Raw genomic sequence first — 21,542 nt, 5'->3', positions numbered from 1 at the left:
GGCCTACCCTGGGATTTCTCTTTTCAGTCTTTACTCATTTCCAAAGCAACCTCATCTAGTCCGAAGGCTTTAAATACTATCAAATATTGACAACTCCCAAATGTATATCTATGTATATCTTCATCCTAGCCCTCTTTGCAGAGCTCCAGACTCATAATTTTTTTTTTTTTTTTTTTTTTTTTTTGGCTATGTTGGGTCTTCATTGCTACATGCGGGCTTTCTCTAGCTGTAGCGAGTGGGGGCTATGTGGTGCACGGACCTCTCATTGCGGTGGCTTCTCTTTGTTGCAGAGCACAGGCTCTAGGCACATGGGCTTCAGTAGTTGTGGTTCGCAGGCTCTAGAGCGCGGGCTCAGTAGTTGTGGCTCACAGGATTAGTTGCTCCACGGCATGTGGGATCTTCCCAGACCAGGGCTCGAACCCGTGTCCCCTGAATTGTCAGGCAGATTCTTCTTTTGCGGTATACGGGCCTCTCACTGTTGTGGCCTCTCTCGTTGTGGAGCACAGGCTCCGGACGCGCAGGCTCAGCGGCCATGATTCACGGGCCCAGCCGCTCCGCGGCATGTGGGATCTTCCCGGACCGGGGCACGAACCCGTGTCCCGTGCATCGGCAGGCGGACTCTCAACCACTGCGCCACCAGGGAAGCCCTTTGGCAGGCGGATTCTTAACCACTGGACCGCCAGGGAAGTCCCTGTAGATGTATTTCTGATGTATTTGTGGGGGGAGGTGAGCTCTACATCCTACTACTCTGCCATCTTGATTATCCCCCCACTTCTCTTCCTCTTCTGATCAGTAGAGCTCAGGTGTGGCAGAGCAAGATAGATACCTGTGCAGAGAGGTGACCTGAAGTGCAGTGTCTCAAACAGAGTGAGGAGAGTGTCTACCCAAGAATATCAGAGAGAAATGTCAGAACCTCACCTAGGCGAGGAGGGCATTTGCGTGTTGAGGGCGTCAGGGTTGGGTGGGGACATCCCAGTAGGGGAAGGGAAGCCAAGCAGGATAAGGACCCCTGCACTGGGAAGGAATAGTGGCTGAGATGGGGAACTAGTTACACTCAGAGGAACTAATCAAGGGAATTCCCTGGTGGTCCAGTGGTTAGGACTCCAAGCTTCCACTGCAGGGAGCACAGGTTCAACCCCTGGTCGGGGAACTAAGATCCCACATGCCATGCGGCAGCCAAAAAAAGAAAAAGAAAAAAAAAAAAAAAAAGAGGAACTAATCAAATAAGTAAACACATTATGGCTAAGGGGAACAGATTTCCCTTTCTCAGAGAAGGGATTTACACATATGGGAAGGCAGAAAACCAGAATGACCCAAGTGGTATTGGGTAGGAACTAGAGGTAAAGGAGTGAACTCATGAATTTCAGTATGTGTTTTATGAATAGATCAATGAATGTGTGCAGACGAGAGACTATTTCCAACTAAGTCAGGAACGAGACAATAAGCTCCCACTGACTGTTACAATTATTATTTAACATTCTAACCGTGGGGTTCTTGGTTGTGAAGGAAACCAATTTGGGTTAACTTAAGCAAAAAGGGAATTCATTCATAGGACATTGGGCAGCTGACAGATAGGATGAGAAAGCTTTAGTTCCAAGTTTAGAAAATGGGTCAAAACCCAAGGAAACAATGGAAGGAGAATCATCGCCAAGTTTGCCGAGGGACAGCCTCGTTCAGTGCCAAGGCCATCAGAGAGAGCACAGGACCCTTCATGATGTCTTTATAAACTCTCAGTTCATTCAGACACGTGCACACTAGCCACTAGTTTCAGGGAAAGCAAGTAGCTAGCCTTCAAGTCCTTGGTGGTGGGAAGTAGAACCTCCCCCAACGATGGAATTCCCAAACAGAGAAATATAGTTCAGCTCCTCAGTGCAAACTATATTTGCACACCCTCGTTGTTCTGAGAGTGCTAGCTAAATGCAATTATAAAACAGAATCAAAAAAAAAAAAAAAAAACAGAAGCAAATAAGAGGTTTAAATACTGGGAAGGATGTATCCTTATTATTTGCAATTAGTGTGATTATATACCTAGAACATTCAAAAAGTAACTGGAAATCTATTAGAAGCATATGATGACGCATTAAGGTGTCAAGTTATACCACAGTTTTTCAACTTTAACACTATTGATATTTGAAACTGGACAATCCCTTGTTCTGGGGGGGGAGAGGGAAAATGTCCTGTAGGATATTTTGCAGATCTCTGTCTTCCACTCACTAGATGCCAGTAGCATCCCTCTCCCCGACTCAGTAAGGACAAGCAAAAATGTCTCCAGACTTTGACAAATGTCCCCTGGAGGGGGAACAAAATCACTCCGATTTGCATCCGATTAATTAATTTATAAAAGTCAATAACTTTCATCCATTAAAAAAGGACCAATGGAAAATTATTTTTGTTCTATCTGGAGTGACATTGTGTATGGTGTGAGATAGGGATCTAATTTTACTTGTTGTTTCTTCATCAGATCTTGATTAGTGTATATAGCTTATATCTTGCCAAGTCAAAGAACTTGATAATGAGTTGTGTTTTTCTGTAAATTCTCTTGGGTTTTCTAGGTAGGGGATCCTATCATCTGTAAAAGATGACAATCTTGTATTTTCATTTCTCACTTTTACACTGCTTGTTTCAATTTCCTGTCTAGCTTCCTTCCCTGGTACTTCAGGAGCAATTATAATTGTGTTAATAGAGAGACCCTGCCCCAGTGTTCATAGTAGCACTATTTATAATAGCCAACACGTGGAAGCAACATAAGCGTCCATCGACAGATAAATGGATAAAGATGTGGTATACACACACACACACACACACACACCCCCAATGGAATACTACTCAGGCATAAAAAAGAATGAAATAATGCCAATTGCAGCAACATGGATGGACCTAGAGATTATTATACTAAGTGAAGTAAGTCAGAGAGAGAAAGACAAGTATCATGTGATATCGCTTACATGTGGAATCTAAAAAAGTGATACAAATGAATTTATTTACAAAATGGAAAGAGACCCATAGACATAGAAAACAAACTCATAGTTACCAAAGGGGAAAGGGGAGGGATAAATTAGGGGGGTGGGATTAACACATACACACCCCTATATATAAACTTGATAAACAACAAGGACCTACTGTATAGCACGGGGAACTGAATTCAATATTTTGTAATAACCTATGAGGGAAAAGATATAATTGAATCACTGTGCTGTACACCTGAAACTAACACGACATTGTAAATTGACTATACTTCAATAAAATTAAAAAAATAAAAATAGGGGCTTCCCTGGTGGCACAGTGGTTGAGAGTCCGCCTGCCGATGCAGGGGACACGGGTTCGTGCCCCGGTCCGGGAGAATCCCACATGCCGCGGAGCGGCTGGGCTCGTGAGCCATGGCCGCTGAGCCTGCACGTCCGGAGCCTGTGCTCCGCAATGGGACAGGCCACAACGGTGAGAGGCCCGCGTACCGCAGAAAAATATATAATAATAATAAAAAAAAAAATAGGGACTTCTCTGGCGGTCCAGTGCTTAAGACTCCGCATTCCCAGTGCAGGGGACACAGGTTCAAATCCCTGGTCAGGGAACTAAGACCCCATATGCCGCATGGCGCAGCCAAAAAAATGAAATACAATAAAGTAAATTTAAACAAATTTTAAAAATAAAATAAAATAAAAATGAAAATAAAACTTTTTCAAAAGATGAAAAATAAAATCTTAGATTCTAATCAGCTCTGTTGGGGGATCACAAATGAATGAATGTTCTGTTCGGCCCGTATTGGGTCACATGCCCAAGCTATGTGTTTTGGGGGAGGGAGGAAGGGCGTTTTGCTAGAATATTCTTGTTAGAGTCACCTGGAGTGGGTGTCTCACAGGAAAGACAGGCTCTATTACCGGAGGAAGGGGAAGTGGATGGCTTGAAAAAACGGTACCCACTCCCACTCCAGTCTCCTTGAACCTCAGAACCACCTTCCCTCCGTTTTGCTGAGATGTGTAGAGTGGAGCGGCTGAAGGCTTTCGCCAGATGACTAGAAGGCATGGCCCTAAGGGGAAAGAGTTAGGCTGTGCAGAAACCCTCCCTCAAAAATCACACCAACCCCCCAATCCAGGAAAGGGTTAATAGCGGGAGTAAGATTTGTCATCTTCGTCCCACCCACCACCACCACACACACCAAGGAAAGGTGGCCCTGTCCCCAGTTCGTGCAAGTCCACCAGGGCAAACTGCCACTTGGGATTATTTAACGGCACGATGGGAGTATCTGTTGCATTTGGATCCTCTGGTATTTTCGTGCTCTGCCAGTCTCGGGATCATCGCACCTGCGGGGATTAAGTGGTGCTGCAGTGGATTGTCTTGACTTTGGAGTTTAACCCTCACATGGCAGCACTCTCTGACGGTGCTGTAGGATTATGTCCGGTTGGGGGTTGATTCCTCCCGTGGAAGGCTACTCTGCTACTTGGAAGTTCTTCATAACCTGGTGCCCCCGTTTCTACAGCATTAACAAAGGAGTCCTTGATCCAGACCTACTTCAGGGCAGGTTGAAATGTCTTTCTGGCTAACAGTTCCTGTTCCAGGAATTTGGGGATGGCCTTATGAAGGGTGGGGTGTTTCTATTTTCCATTGGCTTGCTGTTCTGAAGGATAATAGGAGAGGTGGAACTTGTGTCTCAGGAGTTGATGGGAATGGTGGTCTACCTGTATCTTAAGGGGATGGGAATTATGGATGTTGGGTACCAAGGTCTGACAAGAACTGTAGTACTTGTGTGCAAATGTCAGATGGGAGTGGTGGATCCCGAGGCTCAGGGGCTAATGGGAATGAATGGTGAATCCTGAGTCCCAGGGGTTTATGGGAATAGTGATCCTGAGTCTCAGGGGCTGATGGGAAAGATGGATCCTGAGTCTCAGGGGCTGATGGGAAAGATGAATCCTGAGTCTCAGGGATTTGTGGGAATTGCAGTAGCTAAGTCTTAGGTGCCAAGGGATTTGTGAACCCTGTATATCAAAGAATGATGGAAACAGTGGTTCCTGTGAGTCACTAACCAATGGTAATGGAGGCCTTATGTTTCAGGAACTAATGGGAATTATGTTCTTTCATCCCAGAGGCTTAAGCAAGTCCCAGCCTAATCCATAAACCATTTGCTTTTCATCGAACCCTCCATTCATTCATTTAGCAAACATTTTCCTGAGTCTCTGCTCTGAGCCACACCCTATGCTGAGTGATACTGAGAACAGAGATGACTCAGACCTCAATGTTGCCCTCATTGAATTCTCAGAGACAGACCCAGACATCGAGAATTACAGCACAATGGCGGAGGGCGGGGTGGGGGGACCACTTCCCTGGCAGTCCAGTGGTGAAGACACTGCACTTCCATTGCAGGGGGCGGGAGTTCGATTCCTGGCAGGGGAACTAAGATCCCACATGCCACGTGGCGCAGCCAGAAAAAAAAAAAAGAGAGAGAGAGAGAAAAAAAAAAAAAAAAACAATGGGATCAGGGCCAGTACCAGGAGACAGCAGGGTGACGCGGTTACTATCCTGACCTGACTGCAGGGTATCTGGGGTGAGTGTAGACTAACAGTAATTCTGGATACCAAATCAAGGTACAGGGTGTGACAAAAGGTCCTTTTATCAAACGTGAATTTGTGTGCATGACAAGTCCAACCTCTGCTGGAGAGCAATCCCAGGTGAGCAGCACATTTTCCCAGAGGCAGCCCATCTCCAAAGAAAGGGCATAGAACTTGGAGCCAGAGAGGCGTGGGTTCGAATCCTAGCTCTGCCGTTCACTTTGTGAGCTTGGGTAACTCACTCTTCAGAACTCAGTTCCCTCATCCTTACATGAAGATAAAACAGTTCCTAAAAATAAGACTGCTGTGTTAACTGAATGACATAATGCATAACAAATACCCAGCCCAGGGCTTGTCCCTAAGTAGACGTTCAATAAAAGGTATGGTTGCATCATTATTATTCCTATCATTAGTAATTAATGACAAAATTTAAAGGCCCTAGAAGTATTTATCAAATATCTGGGTTCAGCAGCTTAAGAGCATTGTAAGAAATCAGTTCTTTAAAAAGCCCAGTAATTTGAATATTCATAAGCATTAGTTTCTTTATGTAAAAAAAAAACCCTCCTAATTGATTGAATAAGTAGGGCTGAATAAATTTATACAATGGAATACTATATAGCCGCTAACGTGAACGAGGTACCTCTATAAGCTGTGTAGATATAGGAGGATCTTCAGGATATAGTGTTTAAAAAGAAGCAAAGTATAGAATAATATGATCCCACCTGGGGACAAAAAAGGCGGGGTGGTATAATATATGTGTGTAAATGTATAGACTTTCTCTGGAAAGATACACAAGAAACTGGTAAGCATGAGCTGTCCCCAGAGAGAAGTGGGCGGCCAGGGACAGGGCGGGAGGAAACTTGCATTTTTTCACCGTCTGAGCTCCAGAACGCTATACCCACCACATGTCTTCCCTAAATGTCCTCTGGCCTTTAATGTCGACGAGGTCCCAAGCTGCACACAGCATCTTCCCTCTCCTGTCCTCCCTTCTTCCTCTTGGTTCCCCATCTGGAACAACTCCTGTCCCCTCAGTTTCAGGGCCAGACTTCCGGCTGTTGTATCTTCTTCACCTCTTCCATTACGCCCCTCACGTTCTCTGCCCCACCACCTCCTCTGGGTCCCCAGGGTCCCAGCCCATGATCAAGCGTCCTCCTCCCCAGCCTCCCAGCCTCCAGTAGTCTCTCCCCCTCATCTCATCCCCCACGGCCCTCAGAGGGGTCCTTCTGACACCCAGCTCTGACCCTGTCCCTCCCCTTGCTCACAGCCCTCCAAGGATCCGGGTCACCCTCACGGGAAAGTTCCCAGACCGGCCTTCCGAGCGAAGAGGAACCTGGCCCCGCCCACCACCTCGGCCTCCTCTTCCAGGCTCCTGGGCTCCCGTCAGACCTGACTGCCTGCCCTTCCCCCAGAATGGCCCCTGGTTTCCTGCCTTTGGGTCTCCGCTTGAGCTGTGCCCTCTGCCTGGAACGCCCTTACTGCTGTCTCTCTCTCCCTCTCTCTCTCAACAATTCAGATCTAACTTCTCCCAGGTCTTGGAGGTCACAACCACGGCCTTCCCTGGAGGTCCTTTCCTCCCACAGACGCTGGGTCCTCCCTCTGTCAAACCCCGACCGCCCTGAATTGGAACTGTCTGCGTCTGGGTCTGTCTCCTCCGTAAGACTGTGAGCTCCGTCTGCAAGGGCAGATCTGGGTCTGATTCACCCTTCTCTCCCCAGTGGGTGGGTGGGTGGGTGGAGAGCCCGAAGCCGAGGGAGGGGAAGGAGGCTGGGAGAGCAGGAAGGGGGAGAGAGAAGAGGGGGGAGAGGAGCAGACCCTGATTGGGGGGGGGTTGATGTAAGGAGAAAGAGAGAGACGCGGAGACGAGACAGAGGGGAACGCACAGGGCCAGGAGGAGGCAGGCGGGCAAAGAGAAGGAAAGGGAGGAGAGGTGGAGGGGACGAGAGAAAGCGGAGAGAGAGGAGAGAACCGGCCCCGGCCGAGGGAGGAGGGAGGAGGGAGGAGTGCGAGCGCTGCCGGCTCTGCAGCCTCCCGGCCCCTTTTGTCCCTTCCCTCCTCCCTGCGTCACGCTCCCCGGCCCGGCCTCTCCTCCCTGCTCCCTCCCCCGCCCCGCTCCTCCTCCCCGGGGCTGGATGGAATTTTTTCCCCTGGACCGGGGCCAGCTCCGGGGCGGGGGGGTGGCGGGGGGGGGGAAGCCAAGCCGGACTGGGCCTGGCGATGGGGAGGGGCCGGGGCGGGGGCCCCCTGGGGAGGGGGCTGGTCCGGCGGGGTCCCGGGCGGGGGAGCCGGGCCCGCAGAGCCGGGAGGAGGCGCAGGCCGGAGGGAATCGGGGAGGAGGGAAGGAGGATGGCGGGGACGCCGGGAGGAAGAGGAGAGGCCGTCGGGCGGCGGAGGCGGGGAGAGGATGGAGAGCTGTCGGCGGCGGCGGGGCCCGGCTCAGCCCGGCCTGGGCGCTGCCCACCGAGACCCCTTCCCCCCGACGCTGGAGCTGCGGAGCCGTGAGTCTGCGGAGAGGGAGGGGGATGGGGCCCGGGACCCGAACTCCAGGGTCCCTAGGGGGAGGAGGCAGCCGGGGGCCTGGATTTCTGGGTTCTTGGAGGAGGAGGGGGCTGGGAACCCAGACTCCTGAATCCTTGGAGGAGGGGACTGGGGGCCTGGATTCCGGGATCCAGGAGGAGGAGCGGGCGGGGAACACCTCCTGGTTTCCATTGGGAGGAGAGAGATGGGGCTGGGGTAGCTGGGTTCGGAGCTGGAGCCGACTAGGGCGAGATGCCCTCCCGCGCCCTCAGGGGAGGTGGAGGGAGAGAGTCTGGCTTTGGAGGTGCCTGTGGCAACGGAAGGGTTAACGTCTGGCTGGAGGGGAGGGGGAGGGGCAGGGAAGGGGCTGCGGGGCTTTGAGGGGTCAAGGGTGAGCCGTGCAAGTGGGAGGGGGCTGCAGAGGAGTGGGGGAGGCTGTCTGGGCTGCCAGACAGGCCAGGGTCAGCGGCGGGGGCAGGGGATGTCTGGCGGAGGAGAGGCCCAGCATCCAGGCTCCCCTGGGGACCCGGGATTCCAGGCCCCAGCCCCCTCCTCCCTTAGACCTGGGAGTCCGCGACCCAGCCCCCTCCCTCAGAATTCCAGAGTGCGAACCCCTAGCCCCCTTTACCCCAAGATCCAGGAGTCTGGGCCTCCAACCTCTCCTCCCCTCAGACCTGGGGCTCCACGTTCCATCCCCCGCTCTCCACGAAAGCCCGGTGTTCGGGCCCCCAGCCCCTTCCTGCCCAGAACCCAGGAGTCCCCACCTCCTCTTTAGCCCCAGCTGGAGTCCAACCCTCTGGGGGTTAAGGGGGCGGGGCCAACTGGTTGCCATGGTGCCAGACTGTTTGGGTCTGCTCTCTGACCCTTGGGGGCTCCCCAGGGTCTGCAGAGAGGGGGAGGGGGACCCAGACCTGGGGGAAGTCCAGCGCCAACCTTTTCCCCAAATCCGGCCTATGGGCCCAGGGAGTTCGGGCCTCCACCAAGGCCTTGTCCAGTGACCTTGAACAAGTCCTGACCCTTCTCTCTGGGCCTCAGTTTTCCCGAGGAGAAATGTGTGGGAGGAGTGGGGAGATGCTCAGGTCCTGCAAATCTTTAAGATTCTCAGCTTCCCCTCTGCTCTCACCCCCCTCCTCAGGCCCCAGGCAGCCCCGGGGCATGCTGGGAACCCAGGCCTGGGCTCTGGGCCAGGTTGTTGGGTGGGGGGGCGGCGGGGGCAGCCTCCTCCCTTCCCCTTCCTCCCCACCTTGGCCTGACTCTCGCCCCCGCCTGAGGGTCTGGGAGGTTGGGAAGGAGGGAAGGGGAATGAGAGCTGGGACCGTAGACCCGTCTCTGGCCCCTTCCTCCCCCCTTGCCGCCTCCGCCCCCTTCCCGCCTCTCCTCCCCCTCCTCAGTAGGTCGCTACCCCGGCCCTGGGCCCCTTCTCCAGCCACCCCAGCTCCAGACCTGGCTCCGAGCTGCTGCGAGGGGGAGGGAGAGAGGGAAGGAGAAAGGGAGAGAGAGAGAGAGAGAAGGGGAGGGAGGGAAGGAAGGAGAGAGACCTAGGAGGGAGGGAGGGAGAAAGGGAGAGAGAAAAGGAGAGAGACAGAGACAGAGGGGAGCGAAGGAGACAGAGGGATGGAGAGAAGGCGGGCAGCGAGAGGGAGGCAAACAGGAAAAAGGGGGAGAGGAGAGTGAGACAGGGAAATTGAGGGAGAGAGGGAAGGAGAGGGACAAAGACGGGGTGGCAGGGAGAAGAGGAGGGTGAAAGACAGAAGGGAAAGGAAAAGAAAGAGAAAAGAGAAAGGAGAGAGAACCAGGAGGCGGGGAGAGGAGAGAGAGAGGACTGAGCAAGGAGAAGGCCGAGCTGAGGGGGAGGGTGGGCAACGCAGAGCAGGAAGAAGCGTGCAGAGGCTGGAGGAAATGGAGACCAGGTAAGACGGAGACTGAGCCAGCGGCAACACGGCAGGATGGGGAGAGAGAACCAGAAAGATGGAGATGGAGCCGGAGACAGTGAGAGCAAGACAGACGAGCGCTGGACAGAGGCGGAGGCTCTCGGGTGCACAGACTCAGCCCAGGGGTGGGGAAGCGTGGGTGCTGGTCCCGCCACCTTGCGGGCCTGGCCCCTCCCACTCACCAGCTGACTGGGGCTCAGCCTTCCCACCTGCAAAATGGGGGTGCTGATGGCACCTTGAGCCCCTGCCTGCCACATGACAGAGGCCTGGGGCGGTATCAGCGCTCAGGGATCCTAGCTGTCAGTGTTGTGCGTGATGAGAGGCCAAAGGAAGGGAGGAGAGAGGGGACACAATACCCAGAAAGGCATGACGGTTTCGTATCCCGTGGGCGGTCTCCACACCGGTCCTGGATTTCTGAATCTGACAGGTAGGTAGGGAACTGTCTTGTCCAAGGGACCAAACTCCAAAACAGGTGAGGTTCCCTCTGACCCGGGATCCAGGAAGCCAGGCTGTGTCTTCTCCAAGGAGGCAGGCCTGGCCGGACTCCCAGGTCTGAGGGAGGGGGCTGGGGGGCCTGGCTTCCTGGGTCCCCAGTGGAGAAGGGGGCTGTGGACTTGGACTTCTGAATCTGGGGGAGGAGAGGAGGCTAGGGGGCCTGGATTGCAGGGACCTGTGGGGAGGAAGGGGCCTGGGGCCTGAACTCTTGGGTCCCTGGTGAGGAAGGGGCCGAGGGGCTGACTCCTGGGTTCCTTGGGGAGGAGGGGGCCGGGGGCCCGCATTCCTGGGTCCTGGCACCCACCCGTAGAACCGACCTTGCGGGGCCTTCGCCGCACACAAGCTCGTGTCTGTGGGTCCGTGTCGGGGGCTCACCATCGCGGCTGGGGCCTCCCCGGCCCTCCCCGCCCTCCCTGGCCCCCATCTGTCCGTCCAGTCCATCCGTCTGTCTGTCCACCTGCCGCGCCCCCCGGGCTGAGGTAGGAGGTTGTATAGTTGAGGAGGACACCCACGGAGATCACTATACGGCCTCCTAGCTTTCCCCAGGCTGCGCCCTGCACGGGACGGCCCGGCGGGGACCCCTGACCCCGGTCCCCTGCCCCACCCCGCCAGGCTGGGGAGAGGGGCTGCCGCAGGGATCGTGGGAGGAGAGGCTGGGCTGTTCCTCGTGTCCTCGTCCCTACATTCCTTCCTGCCCCTTCCCTCAAAGAGTTTCTCTCCCATCAAGATATCTCTGTTTTGCTTCCTCTCTGTCTCTCCATCTCCGCTGGGTCTCTGCACAGTGACCTCTGAGACCCTGTCTCCATCTGTCTCTTATGGTGCTTTCTGGGTCTCTGACGCTCCCCATGTCTCTCCATGGCTTGGTTTCTGTCTTTCGGGCCCTCACGGTGTCTCTGTGCCATGTCCATTTCTGCTGCACCCCACTACCACACCCCAGGGCTTGGCGGGCCCCCGCACACCGTACTGCCGGCCTCTGGGTCCCTGAGACCCTTTAACCTGTGAGGACGTCCAGGGTCACAGGTGAGGTTCTTGGGAGCCTGGCATCCGGCCCAGCCATCAGCCTGGGGTCCGACCCCTGACCCCTGACCCGACACACCCTTCCTCCCTGAAAACCCTGGAACCTGACATTGGACTGGAGACTGCAACCTGACCTCTGACCCTGTATCTTGAGCCCCTCCCCCACACCACTGTGACCTCACAAAAGTCTCCAGCTTCTCCACAGGCTGAGACCCTCCGCTATGGCCCTTCTGGCCGCAGGGAGCGCTGTGCCGTCCGCCCTGGTGGCCCTCACGGTCTTTCGGGCCTCCGCCTGGGCCTGTCTCCTCTGCTTCACGTCTTACAATGAGCGCCTCCAAATCTGCCAGATCTTCGTCGGCCTGGAGAGCCCCGACCTCGAGAAGTGTGAGGAGGCCTTAACAGATGCCTTTAAGGGCCTCCAGGACACTGAAATCAGTGAGGAGACACCCCACATCCTCCAGGGCCCCGAGGGGGGCATGTGGAGGGAGGGACCAGAGAGGCCTGGAGAGACTGAGGGGAACAAAGGTTCAGAGACGGGAGGATGGAGACTTTGCGGGGGCCAGAGACTCAGAGACGGGAGGACAGAGGCTTTGCGGGGGCCAGAGACGGGAGGACAGAGGCTTTGCGGGGGCCAGAGACGGGAGGACAGAGGCTTTGCGGGGGCCAGAGGCTCAGAGACGGGAGGACAGAGGCTTTGCGGGGGCCAGAGGCTCAGAGACGGGAGGACAGAGGCTTTGCGGGGGCCAGAGGCTCAGAGACGGGAGGACAGAGGCTTTGCGGGGGCCAGAGGCTCAGAGACGGGAGGACAGAGGCTTTGCGGGGGCCAGAGGCTCAGAGACGGGAGGACAGAGGCTTTGCGGAGGCCAGAGGCTCAGAGAGAGGCAGAGGAAGGTCCACTTTGGGGATGTGGTGTTGGGGAACCGCTTCGCCCCAGCTCCTGCCTCCGACCTCCAGACTACGAGGAAAGGAGCCATCTGCACGACGCCTTCACCCAGATGACCCACTCCCTGCAGGAGGTGGCCGCCGCCCAGGGTGAGTGGGGCGGGGCCGGCAGCGGCGGGAGATGCGGGCTTGGAGCCCCCAGGAGATGGATGTTTGTGCGGGGAAAGCCCAGAACTTGACAGCGATCTCGCAGGAGGTGACGCTTGGAAGCTGAGGGAGCTGGGCAGCCTTGTCGGGGAGAGGAGATGGGCAGGGGCTGGTGGAGACAGTGCAGAAGTAACTTAGAGTCTCAAGCCAGCTGGGATCAGGGAGATGTGCGTTCTGACCTCACTGTGTGGCTTGCCCTCTTCCTGGCTATGAGATTCTGGATGCATCATGGCTCCCCCGCCCCCCCCGGGCCTCAACTTACCCATCTGAGAGATGGGACAATCTCCTTGCCTCCCAGGGTGGCCTCAGAGCTCAGTGAGAGGCAGGGCTCCCCCAGTGAGACAGACTTCAGGGAAGAGATCTTCCTCTAGGATAAAACACACATATTCCCTACAGTTAACAAAGTAATTCCACATTTTTGACATGTGAGGCTATTAGGGGGCCGGAAGACAGGTAGGAACAGGGAGAGAGAGGATGATTCAGGTGACAGCTGTGAAGGGAGACAGGCACACGTGACAGCCTTGGGGTGGGTGAGACACACACTCTAGAGAAACACATGCATGTGCCGGTGGGGAGGGACCTCAGGGCTGGGGCGACCCTTGCGGCCGAAGGGCAGCATGAGCAGTGATTGCAGCAGGCCACCGTGGTCACGTGACACAGGATCCCCCACCCCCACCCCCATGCCCGCAGTGTGCTGGAGACTGGGGGGGGGAGCGCTCACTGCTTTGCAGCATAAACTGGCCACGTCAGTGGTCTGGGGGCTCTGCACTTATTTCTACATCTTAGCTGTTACTTCTTTCGCTTCCTGCTCTTGCCACGGAGCTTCTTTGACAAAGATCCCTAAACGTGAGGAGGTTCCCATCTATCCAGGGGGCTCCCGGGGGGTCCAGCATGGAGAAGACTTCAGCTGCGGATCCCCTACCCCCAAAGGGAGAGCTGAGGAACTCAGAGCTGACTGGGGAGGAGGGAGGAAGATTCCAGGAGATGCCTGTTCTTGCCGGTTTAGGCCAACTTGTCACACAAGGTTTTGAAAAGAGCAGAAACAAGTCCAGCTCTGAGTGTAGAAGACCCTGGCGAGGGCTGTGTGTGGGACCGACTGGAGCAGGGGAGAGAGTGGAGGCTGGGAGGCCTGGGTGGAGGCTGCTGTGAAGGAGGCCAGAGCTGGGGTGGGGATTGTGAAGGTGGAGAAGAGGGAATCGGGTAGAGAGAGTCAAGGGCAGGAGGGATGGGGCTTGGATCTGATGAGCTGTTCAGGAAAAGGGGAAGAGGAGGATTAGGGGCCGTGTCCGGGGTCTGCCTCCATGCCTGAGGGGGCAGAGGGTCATCCCTGAGACCGGGAGCCTGGGAGGAAGAGCAGGGGTGGGGGCAGATGGCCAGCTGGGCGAGGATGTAATGACTGCGAGGGGCCTGGGGGCATCCAGGGTTCAGCTGGGAGTCAGGGAGACTTGACACTCTGTCCTGAAGGAGCAGGGCTGTGAGCCGGGGAAGGGCAGGGTCAGCTCTGCGTGTAGGAAGATCCTCTGGGGCCACATGGAGGACGGACTGGAGGGAGAGTGGAGGCTGGGAGAAGCTGGTACTCCACAGATATTTATTGAATGTGCCAGGAACACCACCAGGGACACAGCTGTGACCAAAACTGCAAGCCACCTGCCCTCAGGTTGCTTATGTTGATTATTAAACATAACAAGTGAAATGCCATTGATGTCAGTTGGTGATCTGTGCTGTGGAGGAAAACAGAAGGGGAACAGAATGGGGTGGCCATTGGGGTGATCAGGAGAGTTGCAAATGAGAAGGTCCAATTGAGCAAAGACTGGAACGAGGGGGCAGTGAGAGCCGTGCAGATAACCTGGGGAGAGAGCTTCCAGGCAGAGGGGAGAGCCAGTGCAAAGGCCCTGGGGCCAGTGGTTCTCTAGCCCCACAGTGTATGTCAGACTCTCCTGGGAGCTTATCAAAATGCAGACTCCTGGGCCCCTCCCTCTGTTTCTGAGCAGTAGGTCTGAGGTGGGGCCCAGAAATGGACATTGCTAACAAGTTCCCAGGAGCTGCTGCTGCTGTTCTAGGGACACACTTTGAGAACCACTATGGTGGGCCCTTGGTCTGACCTTAGCCAAGGTGGCTCCTCTTTCCAGCTTATACTCAATGACCATCACTTTAGCCAGTCTCTTCGGCTTTTGCTCTTGATATGGGGAAGCCATTGGAAGATTTTAAGGAAGGAGGGGGTCTGACTAAGGCCACGTGGGTCAAGGGCAGAAGCAGAGAGACCAGTGAGGTCAGTGGTGGCTCGGACCAGATGCGGTGGTTCAGGTGGGCCCAGACCAACCTGCCCCTTATATGGAAGATGCTGTGTTTTGTTTATATATTTTTTTGCTGGCCACGTGGTGTGGCATGCGGGATCTTAGTTCCCTGAACAGGGATCGAACCCGTGCCCCCTGCAGTGGAAGCTCAGAGTCTAAACCACTGGACCACCAGTGAAGTCCTGGCAGAGCTACTTGTTAATTATCTTCCTAAAGGATATCCTTGTATCAGCCCTAGGAGGTGGAGTTTTATAGCCCCATTTTCCAGATGGGCAAGTTGGGGCTCAGCTAGACAGGGAGGATGGACCCAGGAGATGTCTGGGCCAGACATATATGGGTGAGGGGTATGGGGAGAATCGAGGATGACTCCCGGGTCTCTCCCAAATGGAGGACCTGAGAGATGGGCGTGCTGACTCAGAGTGGCTCCCGGTGGTGGCAGGTGACACTGTTAGTGTATGTAAACCATGGAATGGATAATATGGTGTCAAGGAGGGCAGTGTATGTACCACAGGTAGTGGTCGCATGTGGAGGCTCTGGAGTTGGACCACCTGGGTTCAAATCTAGCTGTGTGACCTTGGGCTGCCTTCCTAACCTCTCTGTGCCTTGGTTTCCCCATCTCAAACTTGGGGATGGTAACACCAGTAGTTGACCCTTCTATGACACGGTGTGCCAGGCACCATTCCAAGCACTTAGAGACATTATCCCACATGGTCATTAAACGGCACCTGGCACATAGTGTGGAAGGGGATGCTTTTATGTTGTATGACATTCAATCCTCCCTGCCAACCCTGTGAGGTAGACGCCAATATTGTCCCCGTTTTATGAACGAGGAAACTGAGGATCAGGAAGGTTAAATACTTGGCCGAGGTCACATAGGGAAGAGGATGTGTGATGGCTAGCTCAGGTGTGCGACAGGTGTGCTTATCATCGGAAGAGACAGGACTCAAACCCAGATGATCAGAAGCAGTTGAAGTTCCTAATGAAGCACCTCTTTTGGGGGAGACTTTACAACATCCACCCGCGCCCCCTTGTGGTTCAGTTGATATAGCCCCTGCCCCTTGGCCTCTCTGGTTATTTCACTCCATCCCTACTTTCCTCCCATGCTTCTCCCCTGCCCCATGGCTGACTTGGTGTATCCCTTCCCCGTGAGTCATTTGGTTTGGTCCACAGATATTCCTTAGATGCCTCCTCCAACATCCTGGCCTCTCATTTGAGCACACGACTCGGACCACATCCTCCCGACCATCCTGCCATCTCCAGACCACATGCCTGCCTTGTGGCCAAGGAGAGACCACTAAGTCCTTGATCCCTCATTTTGAACCTGCTTCCTGGCTTCAGCGCCCCCTCCAGCTTCTACCCAATGATCATCACTTCAGCCAGTCTCTTGCCAATATTCTCAATTCCCTCCTCTGTTTTGTATGGTTTTAAATTGCAGAGAAACCTGCACTGGCTTAAGTAAGCTAGAAGTTTATTTCTCCCATAAAAAATAAGTCTTGAGTTAGGCACTTAAGGCTAGTATGGCAGCTCCATTTTCCTGGGAACCCAAGCCCCTTCCAGCTTTCTGCCTTACCATCTTAGGGTATACCCCCTTATCCTCATGGTCCTTTATAACTGCTAGAGCGCCAGCCATCAAATCTAAGTTTCAGGCAACAGGATGGAGGAAGGGGAAGGGGTCAATAATATGTCACCATTTCTCTCTTAAGCCTGCTTTCTGTAACTCACACATGACATTTGCACTTAATCTCAGGGAGCAGAAGTTGGTCATATGATCACAGCTAAGTCACATGACCACAACTAGCTGCAAGGGAGGTTGGGAAATGCAGTCTTTTAGCTGAAGCTGGGAAGGGTGCTTTCTCAGCTAAAATGCAGTATTATGTTACTAAAGAGAAAATAGATATTTTGAGGCAACTGGCAATCCCTGTGTATTTGTTTGCTAGGGCTGCTGTAACAAAATACCACAGACCGGGTGGCTTAAATAACAGAAATTTATTTGTTCACAATTTTGGAGGCTAGAAGTCCAAAATCAAGGAGTCAGTGTCAGCACGGTTGGTTTCTTCTGAGGCCTCTCCCCTTGGCTTGTAGATGACTGGCTTCCCTCTGTGTCTGTGTCCAAATTTCCTATTCTTCTAAGGACATCAGTCATATTGGATTAAGGCCCACCCTAAAGACCTCATTTTAACCTAATTACCTCCTTAAGACTCTATCTCCAAGTACAGTTACATTCTGAAGGACTGGGGGTTAGGACTTCAACATATGAATTTGGGAGGGAGACAATTCAGCCCATAGGACCCTGCCACGTTTCTTGATTTCCAAAACTGCCTCCACCTGTAAATCATTCCACCCGTCCACTTTGACAAAGCCCCAAAACATTATAGCTTGGAGGCCATTTCAGTGGTCAAAACTCAAACATCCATAAGGACAGAGAACATAAAAAGAGTGAGGGACTTCCCTGGTGGTTAGGACTCCACGCTTCCACTGCAGGGGGCACAGGTTCGACACCTGGTCGGGGAACTAAGATCCCACATGGTGCCATGTAGCATGGCCAAAAAAAAAATAAAATAAAATAAAGAAGAGAAAGAAAAGGAAGGGGAAAAAAAGGAGTGAAAGAGGGATAGAAATGAAGAGGCTGGGAGCTCTGTAAAAGTGGGTGTGTGCCCTGTCTGAAGGGGGAGGCTGCTGCTACGCTCCGGCTAACTGCTGCCTCATGGAAATACGGTCTCTCTTACAGCCTTTCCAAGTTTCTTAAAGGGATGCCAAACATTTTATGTGACTTTTCCCAAATTTTATATGATGGCAACTGGTTCATTTTAAAAAACACTTTCCAGGCCAAATATAACACATCCAAAGGATTGGGGTCACTGCCTCCAGCTGTGGTCTCCATTCCAGTTGGATCCTGGAATTCATTCTACACATACTTATTTCTAAGACTCAGGGCCCTCTCCTGGGTTCTGAGGACATAGCACTAAGAGACAGACTTAAATGATCACTATGTATATATAAAATATGTATTTGTGGGCTTCCCTGGTGGCGCAGCGGTTGAGAGTCTGCCTGCCGATGCAGGGGACACGGCTTCGTGCCCCGGTCCGGGAGGATCCCACATGCCGCAGAGCGGCTGGGCCCGTGAGCCGTGGCGGCTGAGCCTGCGCGTCCGGAGCCTGTGCTCCGCAACGGGAGAGGCCACAGCAGTGAGAGGCCCGCGTACCGGGAAAAAAAAAAAAAAAGTATTTGCAAACTGGTGAGAGCTATAATGGAATGAATGCAGCACTATTAGAGACAAAAACGGGACTGGATTAGATTATACTTGTCAGGGAAAGCCTCTAAGGCGGTGGCACAAGGTGTGACATGAAGGATGAGTAGGAGTAGGGGCAGAGATGTGCTGGAAACTGAAGGCGGCACGTGCAAAGGCCCTGAAGTGCCAGAGAATATGGTTCTTTTCATATTAGGGGAAACGAAAGGTGGGTATTAGGGATGGAATAGAGAGGGAGAGTAAGCCAGACCATAGAGCCTCGGAGGCCTTGGAAGACATGTGACCTTTATCCTCCCCTTTCCCCTCAACAAGATAACACAGATGATGCTGAGGGGTTCCATCAGAGAGGTTAGTCCAGAGTCAGCAGAAGGAAGGAGGTTTGGGGATCTGTCAGCCTTTGGGGTAGACAGGGTAGGAGGATGTGGCATATACCAGAGACATGGGGGTGGAGAGGGGTTGGGGGAGGGGCACAGGCACGATGACGGCGAGTTCTGTCAAGCTCGGCCAGCCTTGGGGAAGGGTCTTTACTGCAAGGACTCCCTCTACCCTCCAGGGTCCTTTCAGGTTGCCTTTCCTCATGCCGCGGAGAAAATGCAGAAGATTATATTACAGCTTAAAGAAGGTAAAATAGACCATCTCCCTCCCCCAGGCACAGACAATTAGAAAACCCCACTCCCGAGACCCCCATCTGCTCCCTTCAGCGCAAACCCCTGGCCCGATCTCTGAGCCGAGCTTCCCTTGGTGGGTCACTTGGGACACAGCCTCTTCCTCTGCTTGGACCACTCTGGGTCCGGCCCCGCCCCTCCGACGGAAGGTTATCTCTAGCTGGAACGCTTCTTAGGACGGTCCTGTCCCAGATTAGCCCGGGCCTCTTCCTGGATCTCTGTGTCTGGCCCTGTGCACTCTGAAAGGTTTCCTTTCCAACCGGGCCGCCTTAGGGGCTACTTCCAGCCCAACCACACCTCTAACTGGGCCCCCTAGTTAGACTTTGTCCCCTCTGAGCATCGCCCAGGATCTAAGCCCGCCCCGTTTGACGGAATACACCGGAACTGGCCCTGCTTCCTTGGTGAGAGCAGCAGGCCTGCCGCCCTTTTCCCCCCACCCCGTCTTAGACGCTAGCAGCAGGCCTGTGCCTGACCTCTTAGTGGAATGCTGCAGGCCTGGCCCCGCCTACAGGTGGAATGCAGCAGGCTTGGCCCCGCCCCCTAGGTGGACCGCGTCAGGCCTGGCTCTGTCCTCTTGGAGGAATGCATCCGGCCCAGAAACGTTTCCTCTAGGGGAACTTAAGGTGGGCACCTGCCGCGACTTCCAGGGTAGTAACGCTTGCTTTCTCTCCGCAGTCCAGGCCTGCATCCGTCCCTGCGGTAAGCACATCATTCAGAGCTCAGAATTGCGGGGGAAGCGGGGTGGTAGGTGTCGAAACCTGGGACAAATGGGAGAGGACGGGTGGGCCTCTGATCCGAAGGGGGCCAATACGAGCCCCGGGGAAAAGTAAGTAAACCAGGTATTGTTCACAAACCTCATAAAAGGCGGGTCCGAAAACCAAAGCAAACCAATAGGGATCCTAGAGGCTGGAGCGTGGTGAGAGCTGGCCAGTGAGCACAGGGAAGGCGGGGCCCAGATTCTGTCTGGCAGGTAGAATCCAAGGAGGTTAAATAGACCTTAAGGTGGCCGAAGGGACCCGGACTAGGGGAGGCAGATGGAGTCCAGATCCAGCGTTCCCGTCCCATAGGACTCCAGGAGGTCGCCCGGCGTTTCCGCTGCCGAGGATGCTACTCTACGGTCTGCGACCTCCCGTTAGACTGCCCAGGTGAGGGGCGTGGCCTTGAAGGGCAAGAAACCTGAAAAACTGGAAGAGGGAGCTGAGTGCGGAGGAGGCGTGGTCTGGGGGCGGGGCCGGACGTGGGCGGGCCGAGGCGGTGATGAGGACTTGTCTTCAGTTCAGGACTTGACGGTGACTCGGGGTCATCAGGCTATGTTCTTTTGCACTGTGAACTTCCAGCTGCCTAAGGAAGAGATCACCTATTCCTGGAAGTTCGCAGGAGGTGTGAGTCGGGGAGGGTCCAGCATGAAGACAGGAGGCGGGTTATGCTTTACTAGAGGATGGGGAGTCAGGATGCAGAGGGTGGGACTCGGTCTAGATTCAGACTTCGTGCAAGGGGAGGGTCTCGGCATTTAAGGTAAGGGGCAAGCTCACAATGCAGAACCAGAGCTCAGGGGTGGGTTATCCGTAGTTTTCGGCGGGAGAGCAAATACTAGGCCCAAGAGGCGGAGTCAAGACTTAGGAGGCGGGACTATGCGTGAAAGATCGGCGAATAAGAGCTGAGGGTGGGGCCAGGGCTCAGAAAGTCGTGGTCTAGCTCGGGGGCGGGGCTTTACGTTGTGGTTTGGCGAGTCGGGGCGGAGAGAATCTCTTCTGGGCTCGGGGCTGGGGGCCCTCCTCCTCTCGCCGCTCCAGCCCAAGCGTCCCGCAGCTCCGGACTCAGGACCTGTCCTACTTCCGAGAGATACCAAGGGCCCGAGGATACCTGGCTCGGATCCGGCCGGTGCAGCCCACGCACCGCGGCACCTTCTCTTGCGTGATCACACACGACCAGCGGCCCCTGGCGCGGCTCTACTTCTTTCTGAACGGTGCGGGAGGGGCGGAGCTGCGCGGCATGGGCGGGGCTACGTGAGGGGTGGGGCTCGTGCCCGGCTGACGTGCGCGTCCCCGCAGTGACAGGTCCGCCACCGCGCGGGGAGACTGAGCTCCAGGTCTCTTTTCGGGAAGTGTTGCGCTGGACGCCACGGGAGGGGGAGATGATCGAACCCTGGACGCCCAGCCTGGGCGAGCTGCTGGCCAGGCCCGAGGCTCTAACGCCGGGCAATCAGTGCCTGCTCGCGGCCGCTGTGGCCTTAGCCTCAGCCAGTGCGACCGTGCTGGCCTGGTGAGTCCCTGGGACCCCAGAATCCCAGCATCTGGCTCTCCGTTCCCAGACCCAAGAGTCTGGGTCCCCAGCCCCTCCTCCCTCAGATCCAGAAGTCTGAGTCGCCAGACCCTCTTAGGAGTCCAGGCCCCCACCCCGTCCTTCCTCAGACCAGGAGTCATAACCCCCAACCCCTATTTTCTAAGATCTAAGAGTCCAAGCCCTATCACCACCTTTGGGACCTAGGCTCCAGGACTCAGATTTCTGGTCCCCAGCCTCTCTCACACACACACACGAACATCTCCTTTTTTCCCCAGGATGTTTTTTCGATGGTACTGCAGCGGCGACTAACAAAGCTATCTTTTTTATCCTATTTCCATCCCTAAAATAAAGACTCTATTTCAGCTCTCTAGATTCTTTCATCTTCGAAGGTGGTCACTACTAACTTAGGAGGAAGAGCGGCACACCCCAAAGATGCCCAGGTGCCCATGCCCCCATAACGACGGTAA

At 54.6% G+C, this 21,542-nt stretch overlaps 1 protein-coding gene across 7 annotated transcripts; it reads left to right on the top strand.

Moving 5' to 3' along the window:
• The first annotated feature begins 8,175 nt into the window (after positions 1–8,175).
• SPACA6 (sperm acrosome associated 6) lies at positions 8,176–21,437 on the top strand. 7 transcript variants are annotated; one of them, XM_067719118.1, is made up of 9 exons: positions 8,176–11,932; positions 12,452–12,529; positions 18,681–18,749; positions 19,468–19,491; positions 19,860–19,937; positions 20,068–20,174; positions 20,602–20,758; positions 20,844–21,054; positions 21,351–21,437. In XM_067719118.1, exons 1-9 carry the CDS (start codon positions 11,719–11,721, stop codon positions 21,382–21,384), a joined length of 972 nt encoding a protein of 323 aa, XP_067575219.1. In that variant the 5' UTR covers positions 8,176–11,718; the 3' UTR covers positions 21,385–21,437. The 7 variants fall into 7 exon arrangements, with proteins under 7 accessions (XP_067575219.1, XP_067575213.1, XP_067575212.1 ...); XM_067719112.1 differs by having other exon boundaries at positions 8,176–12,529; positions 20,850–21,054; XM_067719111.1 differs by having other exon boundaries at positions 8,176–12,529.
• The last annotated feature ends 105 nt before the right edge of the window (positions 21,438–21,542 follow it).

Source organism: Pseudorca crassidens, chromosome 20 (assembly GCF_039906515.1).
Source record: "Pseudorca crassidens isolate mPseCra1 chromosome 20, mPseCra1.hap1, whole genome shotgun sequence".
Lineage (NCBI taxonomy): Eukaryota > Metazoa > Chordata > Mammalia > Artiodactyla > Delphinidae > Pseudorca > Pseudorca crassidens.
The sequence above is the reverse complement of the archived record's forward strand: the minus strand, read 5'-3'. Positions and strand labels throughout refer to the sequence as shown.